The sequence below is a fragment of the Mastigoproctus giganteus genome, chromosome 8 (genome assembly GCF_048544385.1).
Source record: "Mastigoproctus giganteus isolate SK-2022 chromosome 8, ASM4854438v1, whole genome shotgun sequence".
In the NCBI taxonomy this organism is placed as follows: domain Eukaryota; kingdom Metazoa; phylum Arthropoda; class Arachnida; order Uropygi; family Thelyphonidae; genus Mastigoproctus; species Mastigoproctus giganteus.
This window is the reverse complement of record NC_143582.1, coordinates 75,761,673-75,781,293: the sequence shown is the minus strand read 5'-3', so window position 1 is coordinate 75,781,293 and position 19,621 is coordinate 75,761,673. Positions and strand designations below refer to the sequence as shown.

Below are 19,621 nucleotides of genomic sequence, written 5' to 3'. Positions count from 1 at the left end.
GTTGAAAATAAACATAGCAGCAACATGAATCATTTTGAATTGTTTTTGCCAATTTTTAAAGTTATGAATTGGGTAAGTTTTTTTTTTTTTTTAGTTGATTTGGTAAGTTTTTTTTTGAGGTTTATGAACCTCAAAAACACTAGTACACCTGGTCATAGCTGAGTGGTTAAATATGAGAGTACATTTCTACTAAGTGTCTGATCTGACTGTGGTTCTAGATCATGTGATCATATATATGGTTTCTTGTATTCTCTCTCTATCTTGTGAACTCATCTGACCTCATGTGGTTGTCTCAGAGTATAAACAGAAAATACATTTATTTATTTTAAGGGTAAAATTTTGTAACAGCCTGTGGCTAAGTATGTAGAATTCAGTCATAATGCTTTGCATTTCCAAAAACTGCATTAAATATTTGTAACTATTTGTAAATATTCGTATTCAGTATCAGCAGTTATTTTAATAATTTAATTTGTCATGTAGGCCATGACGTACAACATTAATATTTTTAGTATTGCTATTATTATTAGCAGCCATATGCTTCTGCTGGCCAAAAAAAAATTTTCCGAGTTACCCTGAGAGAGAGAGAGAGAGAGAGAGAAAGAGAGATATATGAGCCCTTGGGGCAGTATTAGTATTTTAGTATTAGCAATGGCCACATGGTGCAGGGAAGCCTATGGCTTATGCTGCAGCACTAGCCAAAAAAAAAATAATAATAAAATAAAATAAATAATAAGAATAAAAATAAAATAATAATAAAAAAATTAATAAGAGAAAGGGAAATAGACAACCTATGTGTTTTCCTCCTCCCATAAGTAATTGTCCAGATGACCTTTGAATTTCCTCAAACTGTTTGCCTCTACCACCCATGTATGCAACTTATTCCAGTAATTTAACTCGCTGGCTAAAATAAAACTTCCTGAAATCCAGGCTAAACGTCTCTCCCCATAACTTGAAATTATGGCTGCTAGTTTTAGAATCATTTCATCCTCATTCATTTTGCTTATGCCTCTCAGAGCCTTAAACACCTCAATCAAGTTTCCTCTAAGGTGCCTAATTGCCAAGCTCTGCAACCGACATATTTGAAGTCTTTCCTCATATGGACGCCCTTTTGCCAATCTCACCTAAGAAGGGATCCTCTTACCAAGAGAGGCTTAAGTTCTGCAAATTGCAGTGGCTGGAGACTAGGCATGCTGAATTCTGATGGGATCCTTCCACTTGTTCAGATTACGAACCTAAGGGGGCATAAATTCAAATTAAGAAAAGACAGATGTAGAATAGATGTGCGGAAATTTGCCTTTAGCCAGTGGGTGGTTAATTGCTGGAACAAACTTCCATCTGTCATTGTGTAAGTTGATAGGTTAAATGAATTTAAGGAAGAACTGGACAGACATTTGGAGGGAATGGTGTGATTTTTTTTTTTTTTTTTTTTTTGGCTGATGCTGCATAAGCTCATACACTTGCTTTCTTGCATCACACGCCACTACTACTACTGCTACCAGGTGAGTTACTCATCTTTGGACCCTTTCAAGAAGCACAATGTCTTTCTTTAGGTTCAGTCTCCATATTTGAACACAGTATTCTAAGTGTGGTCTAACAATAGCCTTATATAATGGGATTATGATGTCCTTATCTCTACTAGGACACCATGGGCCTTTCTTGCAACCAGTCTACAATGCTCAGAGAACTTCATGTCTGACTGAATCATAATACCCAAGTCCCTTTCCTCCACTACTGGCTTTAGTTCAGCTCCACCAAATGTATAAGTTATTTTGGGGTTACTGTTCCTCAGGTGCAGTACCTTACACTTTGCTGTATTAAAGCATTGCTGCCATTTTCCTGACCATTCCTGAAATCTATCTAGGTCACTCTGAAGAAACTCTGCTTGGCAGTGATCATTAACTACTCTACCAACATTTACATTATCTGCAAATTTAGACATCACACTCACTATATTTCATCGATGTCATTTATGAAAATCAAAAACAACAGTGGTTCTAATACTGATCCTTGGGAAACCCCACGTAAGAAGTGGGGTTCCCCAAGGATCATTCTGAGGAATAACCATTTATCACAACCTTCTGCCTCCTGCCCTGAATCCATCCAGCTGTCCATCTAAGGATTTACCCTGTGATTCCAACCTGTTTCAGCTTATAAAGTAACCACTCATGTGGGACTGAATCAAATGCTTTGCTGAAATCCAAATAAACAATGTCGAAATTACCTGTCAAAATAGCTAACTAGATTAGCTAAACATGATTTTCCTTTCATAAAACCATGCTGAGTATCCTTCAGAATTCCATTTCTATATAAATACAGTAGACTGTCAAAATAACGGCACCTTTAAATAATGGTGCATTTGAGATAACGGCACATTGAGATTGGATATTTACATACAGCGCAGCTGTCTTGCAGTGCTGAAAAAAAGAAAATAGCAAGTCATGTGATTACTTTATTTGTTAAATTCACCATTTTGAGAATAAATTCTGTACTGATATCATGGATTATACTGCTGTTTAGCATTTATTTTAAATTAAAAATCCCCTCACTATGACTCCTAAGGTTAATAAACCTCATACAGAGAAGAAAAGAAGAATAATTAAAAACATTAATGCTTAGTGACAAACTTGATATAATAATAGAAAATAGAATGGGTGTAAGTAGGAGTTTATTAATGGAGTTTAACTTTGGATTGTCAATATGTTTGTTTTTTATGTGCAGTTAATAAAATTTCATTCTTAATCTCTCTATTTCTTATTTAGCCTCATTATTTCTGCATTAAATATATTAAAAATAAAACTTTCTAGATAACGAAAAAATCATTAAAACGCCATCTTGAATCCCCGAAGGTGCCGTTATTCTGAAAGTCTACTGTAATCCTGAATTTCACCCTTGATCATTGTCTCCGTGATTTTCCCTGCTATTGAAGTTAGCTAACCAGACGGTAATTTCCCACTTCACTCTTAGATTTTTTTTTTTTTTTTTTTAAGGAGCATTAGCAACTAAGACCATATTGCTCCGGGGATATGCAGTGGTTTGCCTGACCTTTCCACATCCTCCATATTTGGTGGTCACGGGCTCGAACCCTGGTCTAATCAAGAAGCGTACTACGCACTGCTGCTCCTGTCCACCTGGCTACGGAGGCGCCTTCACTCTTAGAACTGCCCTTATGTATTGGAGATACATTGGCGCTTTTCCAATCCAACGGAATCATTCTCGAGTCCAGTGATGCTGTCATAATTAGCCTGAATGATTCAATGCATTCACTTGCCGCCTCCCTAATATTTGTAGAGCTTTTAGAATTGGTGATTTGGAATAGATATAAAATTGCAAATAGCTAGCATGAGATTTCAAACCATGCAGGTGGCAATAGATAGTTACATTTATTTTCTGTTATAACTACTTAGATTTTACAAATGTAACGTTTTAACTTAATATGAACATATAACATAAACTTGATAGGAGATATGAAATTCATATAACGTTAACTCAGTAGGAGATAAAACTCGATACTAAAATATATATATATATGCTGTTATTACCGCATTGGGATATAAATTTTAGTATAATATTTTTAATTGTATTGAAATTGAATGGAAATCATGCTTCAGACCAGAGAAGCAAAGCAAAAGGCTCAAGGTTGTGGGAGTGCTTTGGTTCGGGGGAGAACTGAGGGTTGGGGGATTGTCCTCTGAATCACAGCCTTTTGAAATGTACTGCTTGTTTGATTTTTGTGGAGCTATCAGGAATGGGACATGATATTGCTAATGGGGATTTCTTTGTGTGTGTGTGTGCTCAATGTGAGGAAGTTAGGTGTCATCGCAGCATTGTTATGGGCCTTTATGAGAGCTTTAATTACAGGGTAGATGCCTTTGAAGGATTTAAATTGGAGTCCCCATCAAGCACTCAGCTGCCTACATCAATGCCAAAGTTTGCACTGTTGTTTTGGGTCCACTGTTGTTTTGTATATTTATCAATGATATTGATGAAGGTATATCAGGCTTAATGTCAAAGTTTTCAGATGATACAAAGGTCGGCAAGGTTGTTAATGACAGAAATGGCAGTGTGCTACTGCAACAGGATCTAGAAAATTTGGACAGATGGGCTGAGAAGTGGCAACTGAAGTTTAACCTTGACAAATGCAAAGTACTGCATATGGGTAGAAGTAACCTCAGAGAAACGTACCAACTGTGTGGTACTTCACTTAAGGTGGTAGAAAATGAAAAAGACCTGGGAGTAATTGTGCAGTCAGATATGAAGTTTTCTGAGCAATGCAGACAGGCTGCCAGGGCAGGTCATGGGGTTTTTGTCAATGATATACAGGAATTTTGCTAGCAGGAAAAAGGAGGTGATCGTTCCTCTGTATAAGGCAAAGGTCAGGCCATGTCTTGAGTACTCTGTACAGGTCTGGAGGCCTCATTTTAGGAAGGATGTAGATTTGCTTGAGAGTGTACAGGAAGGGCAACAAGATTGGTGAAGGGAATGAAGGGATCCTCTTATCAAGAGAGGCTTAAGTTCTGCAAATTGCAGCGGCTGGAGACTAGGCACCTGCAAGGTGATCTGATTGAGATATATAAGGCCTTTTATGGGTTGAGCACACTGAATTCTGATTGGATTCTTCCACTTGTTCAGATTATGAACCTAAGGGGGCATAAATTCAAATTGAGGAAAGACAGATGTAGAATAGATGTGCAGAAATTTGCCTTTAGCCAGCGGGCAGTTAATTGCTGGAACAAACTTCCATCTGTCATTGTGGAAGTTGATAGGTTAAATAAATTTAAGGAGGAACTGTACAAACATTTAGAGGGAATTGTTTTGTAAATTTTTTTTTTTTTTTTTTTGGCTGATGCTGCATAAGCTCATACATTTGCTTTGTTGCATCACATGCCACTACTACTACTACTATAGTAAATAAATTTGATGAATTTGAGGTGCTGGTCAAAATATCAAAAACAGATATTATTGGGATATCAGAGATGTGGTGTCACACAGATATAAGGAATGCAGAATTGGAATTTGGGGAGAACAATGTGTGCAGACAGGATAGGAAGGGAACAGAGGTTATGCTGTTAGTTATGAAACACAAAAAATATAAGTAAGTTCATCCAGTTGATATGGGTGCACAGTGCAATGTGACATAAGCACTGGGAAAGTGAAATTGAGATTAGGAATGTGGTATAGGCCTAATGACTCTGATGAGTATAATGAACAGCTGTACAGAGAAATAGAGTGGACCAGTAAATCAGATTATCTTATAATGGGGAATTTTAACTTCCGACATATTCACTGGAACTTGTGGTCACTTGCACATAAGCAAGACTTTTGTGAATTTGTTCGATGATTGTTTTTTACAGCAACACGTTCGAGTAATACTACCAGAGGGAGCAATAAGAATCTGCAGATAAAGGAGCCACTAGATGGCAGTGATCACTGTGTACTATGTGGGATTTACTCAAAGATGTAATTACCATCAGGGGTAAAGGGAAGGGTTTTTACTTTCATAAAGGTGACTACGATAGTCGGAGAGTTTTTACGATAGTTTTTAAATTCTATACAGTGGGACCAACTGAAGATGTTACCAACAGCAAATTTTAAATAGGAAGAATTCAAGGAATTATTCTTGGAAGCTATTAGGCTTTTCATACTGACTAAGAAATATTGTTTAAGGCTTAGGCCTAAATTGATGGCACCTCCGTAGCCAGGTGGGAAGGAGCAGCAGCAGCAGTGCGTAGCACACGCTTCTTGATTAGACCGGGGTTCGAGCCCTTCACTAGCAAATACGGAGGATGCGGACAGGTCAGGGAATGACCACCGCATATCCCGGAGCAATATGGCCTTAGTTGCTAATGCTCCTAAAAACCAAATAGCAACAACAACAACCTAAATTGATGTCAGATGAACTAATGAGACTTGTGGCATAGAAGAAAAATGCTGCCCCTTGGTGGGGGTCTGAAGCTCCAGCAGCTATGAAGGGAAGTTATCTTCCGAAGGAAATCCTTTTAACGCACCAGGAGATTCTGGCCTGCCACAGAGGTGGAACACCTCATGCAAAGGTACAGGGAAATAAGAAACCTGTATATATCTGCAATCAGAAGACGCAAAAAAGTTGTCATGGGAGCACCTGATCTCCACTGGGAGGTCTGTACAAGGTCACAAAACTCTGATGTCATACTCAATCTGTTCAACCCCTATCTCTGGAATAGAAGTTTCCCTATTGACTGGAAGATAGTAAACCTGCACCTAATCCTGAGGTACCCTACAAAATCTCCAGAATCCCTCATATCCTGCTGACCCATCGCCCTGTTATCCGTTCTGAGCAAGCTTCTTGAATGAGGTTTGCTGTACTATAGTGGACTTAAAGTCCACTATAGTAGAGCAAACCTTATTTTTCTGTGCTATAGAGATTGCTCTTATGAAGGCTTCCTCAGCTGCCTCTATAAAAGCAATCTTGGCAATCTCTACAGAACCATCCAATGCTACCTCACTGGCTGGAGCATCACTGTAAGTGTCCCATACCATAGATTCATCCATCTGGTCCATTGGGGCTGTCCCCAAGGATGAATTTGTACTGGAATGCTCCTGTGGAACATTGTACTCGATGAATTGCCTAATAGTCATCTTGGCAATGTCACCTTCCAGGCCTATGCGGACACCAGAGCTGAGTTGAGACCCAAGCAAACAGGGTTCTACTAATCCTGCAGGAATGGGCTTACCTCCATAACCTTTGGATTTCCCCAACTAAGACGAGTTCCATTTTTTTGAGAGGAACACTCAATCTAAGAAAACCCCCTCACCGATCAAGATTGATGGAGCCATAATCAGGCTCACCATGAACTAAAATACCTTGGCATAGTGCTGGACTCCATTCTCACCTTCCTACCACATCTGAAATACCTGAAATCTAAAATTAGAAACTACACTGCCTTAATAGCCAGAGTTACATGCAGGAATTGGGGCCCACAACCACTGCACACTCTTGCTCTTCTACAGGGCAGTTTCCCTTCCTGGAATAACCTATGCTAAGACATTTAATACTGTCAAACTGCTTTCGTAACCATCAGGAAAAAGCTAGATACCATCCAGAGATCCATCCTGCCCACCATCATGTGGGCCTGCTGTACAGTGAGCACCCATGCACTGCAGGTGCTGGCTCATGGCCTCCCACTGGTCCTGGAGGTGGTCCGATGTGGGCTTCTTTACCATCTATCAAAGGGTACATCAGTCACCTTCATGAACTTTACCACAGATTTCACCAATAACCCAAAAGCAGAGAAGAGATGACTCACCTCCAATTTATAGCAGGCCTGGCAGACAAGATGGATGAATTCCACCAAAGGGGAAATAACAACAAAGAAATTTGTTCCCTATAAGGTCTACCCTTAATCTCCATTATGGTTTTCCCCTGCCTACATACAATGTTCCTACTGATAGGACATGGCTCCATCAAAGCTAAACTCGCATCCTTAGGAATCACCTAGGATCCATGTTGCTTTTGTGGAGCACTGGAGAAGAGTTGGTCACATCTGATGCATAACTGTCCTCTCTACTAAGATTTATGAAGTCAAATGATTACAAGACTGACCTTCCTCCCAAAGGACCAGGAACAGCACTTCTTGGATAGCAATGAAGAGCCTAAAGTCTTCACCTACTTTGCCCAAAAGCTATTCAAGAGGAGAAGATCCTTTCCTCAAGACCATCAACAACATCTTCCCACCTCATGATGTGATAAGAAATCCTAACTTAAACTCTACCAGGAAGGATACAAGCTTAGAAGACCTGATGTGCATCTTGGATAAACCATATGGGCTTGTTCTGCCACTAGTCTGCTTGCCAAATAGCAGCCAGGACCAGAAAAACTATCCTGGTACACTCTGCTTTCCCCCATCCCTATACCCAACTTGCCCAATGGAGTTCTCTCCATCTTTCTCAAGGTCAATCTTTTTGACTTTTTTTTTATTTTTGTCTCCGTCTAGGAAGCAGTGTGTGTGTGGGGGGGGGGGCAATGTGGGATCCCACCAGGAAGCCTTGCAGCCAAATGCCAGAATACAACACTACAAATTCAACATTATCATTAGTAGAAGCATATGGTCCAAGAAAGCAAGCTTATATGGCATCAGCCAAAAAAAAAAAAAAAAACCCTTCCCATTTCACCCATCCATTCACTCTAAAAGTTGGTTTAGTTCAGCCTTGAATTTATTTAAGCTGTCAACTTCCACAATGACAGATGGAAGTTTGTTCCAGCAATCAACCACCCGCTGGCTAAAGGCAAATTTTTGCACATCTGTTCTACAGGTCTTTCCTCAGTTTCAATTTGTGACCCCTCAGGTGTGGAATCTAAGCAAGAGGAAGAATCCCATCAACATTGAGCTTACCTAAACAATTCAAGTCCTTATACATCTCAATGAGATCACCTCACAGGTGCTTAGTCTCCAGATGCTGCAATTTGCAGAACTTAAGCAAATCTTGGTAACAGTAACCCTTTGCCCCACTCACTAATCTCATTGCCCTTCTCTACATTTGTTTTAGTAGCTCAACATCTTTCCTAAAATGCGGCCTCTAGACCTGTATGCAGCACTCGTGGTATGGCTTGGCTATTGCCTTATACAAGAGGATAATCACTTCCTTAACTCTTCTATATATCATTGACAAGACCCCCATGAGCTGCTTTTGCAGCCTGTCTGTACTGCTCGGAAAACTTCATATCTGACCATAATTACCTCCATGTCTTTTTCATTCTCCACTAACCTGAGTTTAGTACTGCACAATTGGTATGTAACTCTGCGGTTACTGCTACCCATATGCAGTACTTTCCATTTGTCAATGTTAAACTTCAGTTGTTACCTCTAAGCTCATCTGCGCTACTTTTCTAGATCCTTTGCAGTAGCGTATCATCTTTACTGGCATTAGCAACCCTACCAACCTTCATATTGTCTGCAAACTTGCACATTTAGCATGATATACCTTCATCAATATCATGGATAAATACAGAAAACAACAATGGGCTCAACTAATGTTATTAGTTGGGCCCATTGTTGGGGAACTCCACTAATGTTATTATCTGGGGAGCTCCACTAATAACATTAGTCCATAAAGAGCAGTGTCCATTGATTACCACTCTCTGTTCTTCTTCCACTGAACCATCCTTTTATCCATTGTAGCAACTTGCCCTTAATGCCATACTGCTCCAAGAAAGCAAGCTTATCAGTATCAAAAGCTTTCCTAAAATTCAAGTATATGATACCAAAATTATTTTTTGCATCCAATTCCTTTGTGACCACATCATAATATCCAAATGAATTGGTCAGACAAGACTTTCCCTTAACAAACCCACGATGAACTATAACTGCGGACTTGTCTAGATGATGCTGCAGTGCTTCCTTAACCAGTGATTCCATTATTTTCCCCAGAGCAGAGGTTAAACTAACAGGTCTGTAATTACTCGTGTCACCTTTCGATGCCGTTTTGTGAAGTGGGGATACATTTGCACAACTCCAGTCCTTGGAGACCTCAAGGACTGGAGGCCTCTCTGAGTCCAAGGATGCTCTCATAATCATAGAACAGTTTTCTGGCATTTAAAGTAGTATTCTATTTCTTCACAGAGTACATATGGCACAGATGTGGGAAAACCACAGGTGTTGCTTGACTCTAACACTATGCACACTATGGTCTTCAAAATATGGTATAATATATTAAGACTGAGAAATGAGCACTTGTCAGTACACAAAATTGACATTTTTGGCTTAGATTTTTAAAATAACAATATAATCCCTAAATTTCTTTAGATTTTAGAATTCAATACTTTAAAGTGGCTGGGTTGAAGCAAAGGGAAAAGATTCAGAAATGCTGATAAGAACCTGTATAATTGTAAATTGTAAAAATGCATTATATGACTTGGTTGGATGAATGTGATTTGTGTTTCCTGGAAATAGATAGTGGTACATGATTAAAATGAGGTTGAATATTACTAGTAGAGTTTGTCATTCTTCTGAATAAATGATAAATATATTATTATTTAGTTCAGTAGGAACACTTTAGAAGACTTATTCTCAGTTAACTCTATTTTGAAAATATGAATAATTAAATTTTTTTTTTTCTGTGTTTCAGGTCTTACATCTGTTGACAACCTCTCCACCAACACCCTTGAGTCTGCAGGTGGAACATTTATTTCCAAGTATGTTGGATTCTGGGATCTTGATCAACCTCAACCTCAAAATGGTCATTGTGTTCGTGCCAAGTTGAAGGCAGGGAGCCAAGTATGGGAACTTGCTCCCTGTGAAGTTCTTATGCCCTTTATTTGTAATCTGCATGCGTGCCATAAAGGTATGTTCACCTATTTATTCACATTCAATTACTAAATGAATACACTGATATATTTGTATATGTTTATCAACCAAGATGCTGGACAAACCTGTATCCAGTTCAGAGTTTGTTTGTTTGCATATAAATTAGCAATTTGGAAAGCAATTGAAAAACAAAGAAATCTATGAAATGTGTAGTTCTGTTTGGTATTATACAGTATAATCTGGGTGATTAACTGGACTAATTAAAATAAAATTTTATAGGGTGAGTCAAGGGCAACTAAGATATTAGTTGCAAACACATTTTGTAAAATAAAATGCAAATGTGCTTGCAAAGTAGCATGTTTCATATTTTATAGTATAGTAGATTTCCAGTTGTCTAAAGTGGATAATCAATAAATTTAATTATAATAAATTAATAAATTTTTCTGTATAATCGAAACTCTGGGTAGTGCACCAAATAAAAGAAAAACTGAAATATGCCAAAACGGTAAATTTATTTAGGTGCATACTGTTTTCAAATTTAAAATATACTACAGAATGAGAAGGTTAACATGAAATTTATTATGTAGATATTATTTTTTGAAAAAGGAAAAAACAATGAAGTTTCATTTTTTTTCTACTTTATGTAAATTTTGAAGCATTACCTTGTAAGTGAGACTGGTTTTTCCTTGTATGTTCCGTATAGCTGAGTGCAGACTCATTAAAGTTGATTTTTAATACTTTTTTCATTTTCTTAGATGAGCTGAAGTGTATATTCAAAAGAAATAATAATCCTTTCTGTTTTAACATGATGAGCATTCACGGATGCAAATTAAAAAATTGTGAAGAATGTTAAAATTAACAGTGCAGTAATAAATCTGAATATTAGCATTAGTAGAGGCATATGATGCAAGAAAGCAAGCTTATGAAAGAAAGCAATATTAACTATTATTAATATTAGCCATATGGTGCAAGGAAGCCTGAGGCTTATGCTGCACCAGCCAAAAAAAATTTCTGAGAGAGAGAGAGAGAGAATAGAAGGGAATCATCAAGAAAGAGAAGAATGTTGATATCCAGCTCAGGACCTTGGGCGTGCCAGGCCTATACTCACCAGATATGAGTCCCGGCTTATACAGCATCAGCTAAAATAAAAACAACAACAACAAAAAAAAAACCACCCTTCCCATTTCACCCATTCATTCACTCCAAACGTTTATCCAGTTTTTCCTTCAACTTAATTAAGCTATCAACTACCACAACAACAGATGGAAGTTTGTTCCAGCATTCAACCACCCACTGGCTGAAGGCAAATTTCTAGTCATCTGTTCTACAACTGTTTTTCCTTAATTTGAATTTATGCCCCCTCAGGTGCATAATCTGAGTAAGAAGAAGAATCCCATGAGCACTGAGCCTATTCAAACTATTCAAGGCCTTATACACATCAATCAGATTACCTCAGGTGCCTAGTCTCCAGATTCTTCAATTTCAGAACTTATGCCTTACTTGGTAAGATCAACCTTTTGTTCCCCTCAACAAATCTCATCGCCCTTCTCTGTACTATGAGATTTGTTCCCCTCAACAAATCTCATTGCCCTTCTCTGTACTATGAGATTTGTTCCCCTCAACAAATCTCATTGCCCTTCTCTGTACTCGTTCCAGCAGCTTTACATCCTTTCTAAAATGTGGCCTCTAGACTAGTATGCAGTACACAAGGTGTGGCTGACCATTGCCTTGTACAAAGGGATACTCACCTTCTTATCCCTACCAAAATTTCTGTATACCATTGACAAGACCCAATGAGCTGCTCTGGCACCCTGCCTGCACTGCTCAAAACCCTTCATATCTAACTGCATAATGATCACCAGGTCTTTTTTATTTTCTAGTACCTTGAGTTTAGTAGGCCACAGTTGTTACTCTGGGGTTACTGCTACTCATATGCAGAACTTTGCATTTTTCAATGGTAAACATCAGTTGCCACCTCTCAGCCCACCTGCCCAACTTTCCTAGATCCTGTTGCAGTAGATTACTGTCATTAACAACACTACTAGCCTTTATATCATCTGCAAACTTGGATATTAAGCCTGATATAACTTCATTAGTAGCATTGATAAATATAGAAAACAACAATGGGCGCAACACTGAACCCTGGGGGAATGAACACTGAACCTTTGTGAACTAATGACATTAGTAGACAAAGAACAGTGTCCATTGATTAATACTCTCTGTCCTCTCCCACTCAAAAATCTGAACTTGGTGCATTATAGTCCTAGCTGCACATGAGCCAAAAAAACCAAACCAAACTCAACCATCCCTTTATCCATAGCAGCAACTTTCCCTTAATACTATACTGTCCCAATTTGTACAACAGTCTTCCATGTGCAATTATATCAAAAGCTTTCCTCAAATCCAAGTACATGTATATGATATTGGAATTATTTTTTTCATCCAGTTCCTTTGTGACCACATCATAGTATCCAATCAAATTGGTCAGACAATATTTTCACTTAACAGATCCATGCTGTGTCTGAACTATAACTGCAGTCTTGTCAAGATGATCCTGCAATGCTTCTTTAACCAGCGACTCCATTATTTCCTCCAAACAAAAGTTAAACTAACAGGTTCTGTTATTATATGTCAACTGTGTGGTACTACCTTCAAGGTAGTACCACACAGGTAATTGTGCAGTCAGTTATGAAGTTTTCTGAGCAGTGCAGACAATCTCCATGAGAAGCTCATGGTGTTTTGTCAATGATATACAGGAATTTCTCTAGCAGGGATAAGGAGGTGATTATCCCCTCGTATAAGGCAATGGTCAAGTCACACCTTGAGTATTGTATACAGGTCTGGAGGCCTCATTAGGAAGGATGTAGAGCTGCTGGATTGAGTACAGAGAATGGCAGTGAGATTGGTGATTGGAACAAAGGGTTGCTCTTATGAAGAAAGGCTTAATTTCTGAAAATTGCAGTGTTTGGAGACTAGCCACCTGCGAGGTGACCTGATTTGAGGTACATAAGACCTTGAATTGTTTGAGCAAGCTCAATGCTGATGGGATTATTCCTCTTGCCCAGATTAATCGCCTGTGGACACAAATTCAAATTGAGGAATTGTAGAATAATGTGTGGATATTTGGCTTTTGCCAGCTGGTTTGATTGCTCAAACAAACTTACATCTGTTGTTGTTGAAGTCGATAGCTTAAAAAAGTTCAAAGTAGAACTAGACAAAAATTTGGAGTGAATGGATGTGTGAAATGGGAAGGTTTTTTTTCTTTTTTTTTTTTTTTGCTGTTGCTGTATAAGCTTCCTTTCTTGCATCATATGCATCTACTAATGCTGCTAACTACCAGTGTCACCCTTCATCCCCCTCCTTGTGAATTGGGGATACATTTGCACATATTTAGTCTGTGGGAACCTCCTCTGAATCCAAGGATGCACTCGTAAGTATGGTTAAGGGTTTGGTTAATTCCTTTGCTGCATCCTCCTATATATAACTGGATAGATCCCATCCACCCCAGGTGCCTTTCTTATGTTTAACTTCAACAGTTTCAACAGTTTGTCAGCTACCTGAGCAGGATCATCAACAGTCGAATCATCAGTATGAAGTGGACCAATCTGATTTATCCCCTTCCTTCTAAAGTTTACACAAGTAAAGAAGTCTTTATTGTTTTTCTTTGCATTCTTTGCCAAAGATTTCTCGTAATCTGTCTTCGCTTGCCTGACCTCCTTTGTGACTTGATTACACACTAGCTTATATCTGCCATAGGCTTCTATGTCACCTGATTATTTGTATGCATCTCATGCAATTTTCTTCTATGCCTTGAGTCCTATTAGTTCATCTGACATCCATTTAGGCCTAAACCTTGAACAATATTTCTTAGTTGGAATGAAAAGCTTAGTAGGTTTCAAGATTAATTCCTTGAATGCTTTCCATTTAGGATTTGCTGTTGGTAACATCATCAGTTGATCCCACTGTATAGAATTTAAAAACTGTCTGAGACTATTGTAGTCAAATTTATGAAAGCAAACCTCTTCCCTTTATTCCTAATGGTAGTTACATCTTTAAGTAAATCCCGCATCAGTGCACTGTTATTTTTGCCTTCAAGTCGTTCCTTTATCTGCAGTTTCTTAATGCACGAATAATCACTGCTGATAATCAGATCAAGAGTAATTCTCCATCTGGTTGCTTCTTGAACATGATACTGTAGAAAACCATTATCCAATAAATCCACAAAAATCTTTATATGTGCGAGTGACCAACTCAGAAGTTGTAATCAATATTTTTTAAAGTTAAAATCCCCCATTATAAGATGTTCTGATTTATTATCCTCTCTATTTCTCTGTATAGTTTTTCATTGTATTCATCAGAGTGATTAGGCCTATAACACACTCCTACTCTCATTTCTGCTTTCCCAGTGCTTATTTCAGATGAAACTGATTCAACATTGCACTCTTTACCTATGCCAAATTGATGCACTGTCTTAGATTTTATATATTTCTTAATTAAGAGCATAACCCCTTCTTTTCTTTCTGTCCTGTCTATCATTGTGTACACATTGTGTACACAATGGGGGTACACATTGTGTACCCCCAAATTCCAATTCTGCATTCCTTATATCTGTGTAACACCACGTCTCAGATATACTACACTATCCACCTTTGATGTCTGACCAGCATTTCAAATTAATCAAATGTATTTACTATACTCCTATCATAATTGGTGTACATGCAAGTATACATGTACCTATTCTTATTCTTAGTTACCTTAACACAGTCCATGTATTTCCTGTTCCCTGATGATTCCCAGCAGTTCTTGAAATCCCCAGCACCTTGCTTTCCAGGATGCTGCTCATTCCAATAGAAGCAGTGCAATAATTACTTTCACCTCTGCCTGCAGCTACTGTTATTTATCTGGAATCCTCCCAAAAGCTGGCAGTTTTCCAACCAACCTAACGTTGCCTTGATATTGAACCCTTTTTATTTAAACGTATCCCATCCCTGTAGAAGCAGTCTCTCCTGTAAACAAGCATAGATCATGCCGAGAAAAATTCTACATCATGAGCCTTGCACAATCTCTCCAGGACTGAATTGATTGACAAGACTCTCAGCAATCATATCTGGGCAGAATTGCAGATAGTATGAGCTATTAGGTTATGGGTACGTAAAGTGCAGGTGTGGGAATTCTGGAAAATTAAAGGGTTCTGTATTCACGAACGTTACAAAAAGTAAATTAACAAATATACCTGTAATGGATTCCATGTATTTCCTTTTGTTATTTAATTTATATGTTTGAGAGTTCTGTGGGCTGAAGAAACCATGGTTAATCTGCAACCTGGCTAACCTGCCCCAGATAATTGAGGCTCCACTGTACTCCTTATTGTCTTATACTTCATGTTATAAAAAGCAACTTCCCTTTACTTCAAGTTATCACCACACTGTCTTGAAATCCACAGTACTTAATCTGATTTGGTGAACACCCTTGCCATCTTCAGGTAGTTTTTGATGAGAAAAATGACTGCTCCATACTTCTGTTGCTCTCCTTCTCTTCCAAATGTACAATATTCAACAAAATGAAATATTATGTATCATATATCTGGATGGCATCAGCCCAGTTATTATTATTATTATTATTATTATTATTATTGTTATTATTAGTAGTAGTGGGAAATGGTGGAAAAAAACAAGCTTATACAGTATCAGCCAAAAAAATCACAATTTCCCACTCACTTTTCCATTTCCTCCAATAATTTTATAGGTTCTTCCTCAAATTTATTCGAACTGCCTACTGGCTGAAAGTGAACTTTCAGCCAGTAGGCAGTTCGAACTTCTATCCTGCAACCATCCTTCCTCAGTTTAATTTTATGTGCCCTTATGTGTAGTCTAAGTAAGTGGAAGAATGCCATCAGAATTTTGCCTGCTCAATCCATTCAAAGCCTTAAACACCTCAATGAGGTCGCTTCACAGCAAAGTTCCTGTATATCATTGACAGAACTCCATGAGCTATCCTGGCAGCCTGTCTGTACTACTCAGAGAACTTAATTTCTGACTGCGCAATTACCCTCAGTACTTTTTTATTTTCTACTTAACCTGAGTGTAGTACTACACAGTTGGTACATTAATTTCTGACTGCGCAATTACCCTCAGTACTTTTTTATTTTCTACTTAACCTGAGTGTAGTACTACACAGTTGGTACATTAATTTGGGATTATAGATTAATGCAGTGCCCATATGCAGTATCTTATATTTGTATATTAAACTTCCACTGCCATTTCTCAACCCATCTGCCTAATTTTCTAGATCTTGTTGTAGTAGTTTAACTTGATTACTGTCATTAACCACCCTGCCCATGATCTGCAAACCTAGACATTAAGCCTGATATACCTTCATCAATATCATTAATAAATGTAGATAACAACAATAGACCCAACACTAAAGCCTGGGGGACTCCACTGATAACATTAATCCATGATGAGCAGTGTTCATATTGATAGCATTCTCTGTCTTCTCCCACTCAGCCATCCCCTTTATCCATAGCAGTAATTTGCTCTTAATGCCACACTGCTCCAATTGTACAGCACTGTTTTATGTGGAACATTATCAGAAGCATTCCTGAAATCTAAGTTTATGATATCAGTATATTTTTTGCATCCAGTTACTTTGCTACTGCATCATATTATCCAATCAGATTTTTCAGACACAGTTGTCCCTTAGTAAATTCATGCTGTGACCACAATATAATTGCATCCTGTCTAGCTATTCCTGCATTACTTCTTTAATTTTAATATTAAGTGTTTGTTAGATAGTTCAAGGAAGCCACAGGCTTTTGCTGCACTAGCAAAAAAAGAAAAGGAAAAAAGTAGATAAGAAAATACAAATTATGTGCTTCCCACCTCACAGTTGATCTTTTGAATTTGTAAAAAGGTCACCGGTTGACCTTTGAATTTCTTTAAACTGTCAGCCTCGACCATCTGTGAATGCAGCTTGTTCCATTAATCAACAACTTGCTGGCTGAATGAAAACTTCCTACAATTTTTTCTAAATCTCTTTGCCTGTAATTTGAATTTATTACCTTGAGTTCTGGAATTCTTTATAGCAGTGAAAATTCTGCCTTCATTCATTTTACTAACCCCTTTGAGCCCCTTATGAACCTTAATAATGTTCTCTCTAAGGTTGCCTGGTAGCCAAGCTCTGTAGCATACAAAATCAATATCTTATCTCGTACAGTCATCTTTTTGCCGATTCCCACAGAGTGCCACAGAAAAATAAAATAATTCAGTTTATGGCAGAATGCACTATTTAAATAAATTTGTGAGGTAATGAAAATTAAAAGAAAGACAAAGTGAAAAATTATGCCTGGATCTGTAAAGTGAATAATTTGCACATCGATAACACTGGTCAACAGCTAAAATGTTTCGGTAATAAAATTAGTCAATTTCAACTATTATTAATGTGCTAATTATGAATATGACAGTTAAAATGGATTATTAGCTCTAATTTTTATGATACTATACATGTCACTTTCAGCTTGATTTTTGGAGAAATTTGGTTTTGGGATACTGTTTGTGTGGCAACACAAAGCCATTGGGGCTGAGTCACACTATTACCTGTGTAGACACATCAGTCAGTCTGAGTCAGGCATCTGTCCATGCTACACCTGTTGTTTTCATCAGCAAAAACTTTAAATTTATCATGTTGTATAAGTGTGTAAATAGTGCAGATAATTTCGGTTATGTTTGTGGTGAAGTGACATTTGCATCACAGAAGCATGCCATTATTCCAATAATAATAATAATAAAGCACACAGCTGTTATATTTGTTGCGAAGTTGGGGACCAAGACGAAAGCTGGGTCTCTCATATTTGCTGCAATACTGCAGCTGATTAAATCACAAAGGCTGCTCAATGCCTTTTGCCATACCCATGATATGGAGAGAGCCTTCAGATCATATAACAGACTGTTATTTTTGTATGGTACCACCTCTTCAGCAGGAGATTTCCAAGAAGAAAAAGTTGACCTTAAGCTATCCAAGTATATCATCTGCAGTTTGAGTGGTACCCTACGGAGGACTTCATGTTCATGAGCCACCAACTGAATATGTTTTAGAATCTGATGGAGAGTCAGGTGATGGTGGAGGTGAATCACCTGAACCCTCCACATCTGATTTTATTTGCAGATTCTGAATTTTATTTCCAATTTACCTTCTGCAGAGCTACACAAAATTATGCAAAATAAATTAAATGATATTATCAGAGATCTTGATTCATCAAAAAATAAGGGAGAACTTTTAGGCTCAAGACTGCAACAGTGGAATTTTCTTCAAGATAATGTTAGTGTCTGTATACCAGTGCCACCCAAAAAGATTTAACCCTGTTTTTTAAAATGGAAAATAGACATCAATGGTTTAATGGACTCACTTAATGTTGACCACAACCCTCAAGACTGGAGACACTTCATAGATTTTTCTAATGGCAGATTTGCTGCAAATTAAAACATATTTCACCTTGTTAGGGATGCAGTAGGGAATCACAAAATTTTGCTGGTTGTTTCTTTTCGAATGGTAGAGAATAATCTTCTCATAATACAAGAAAAGACTGGCCTTTAAGGCAATCACTTAATCTAGAGATAAAAAAATGTCCATTACAGTCCACTAGTTAGGCCAAGCAAAATCCTGTTATATCCTCTCTCTACACATAAGATTGGAACTTATGAAGCAATTTGTTAAGGCCACAGATCAAGATGGACCAGCTTTCAAGTACCTCAACGAAAAATTTACAAGGCTTAGTAAGGCCAAAATAAAGGAAGGTGTGTTCATTGGCTGACAGATACGGGACCTTCTCAAGGATGAACACTTTGACTAGATCCTCTATAGTGATATGAAAGTGGCCTGGGATGCTTTTAAACTTGTAGCAACAAAATTTCTGGGAAACAACAAAGAAGATAATTATAAACAGCTTGTGAGAAGTCTTCTGTCATCATACCATTAATTAGGCTGCAACATGTCATTAAAAATAAACTTGAGAGATTCCATCAGGACATCTCAGTGATAGAGAAGCAATACCAAGGTAAATGGAACTCTGCAATGCTAGTGAATATTGTTGGATGTGACCAGAGATGCAGTAGATGTGGAATACAAATGACAGGCAAAGAAGAAGCATAAAATGTAAATCAAGTTATTTTATGTATTTTACTGATCAATGTGATTACATTTTTTTTTTCAGTAACTAAAAACGTATCAGTTATTATTTTTAACTTTTGTAAATTTTTTTATAACATAGCATGTTTTTCAATATAGGATCTATTAAAATGCATGGTGGATGTTCTTTATTTATCCTGTTTGAGGCATATGTAGTG

The 19,621-nt window shown here is 37.7% G+C and overlaps 1 protein-coding gene across 1 annotated transcript in view; it reads left to right on the top strand.

Moving 5' to 3' along the window:
- Positions 1-19,621, top strand: part of LOC150081645 (uncharacterized) — a 981,095-nt gene that overhangs the window by 129,824 nt on the left and 831,650 nt on the right. The window contains exon 5 of the mRNA XM_090380575.1: positions 10,102-10,317. Coding sequence (XP_090236701.1) covers positions 10,102-10,317 — 216 coding nt within the window. The remainder of the gene's footprint in view (positions 1-10,101; positions 10,318-19,621) is intronic.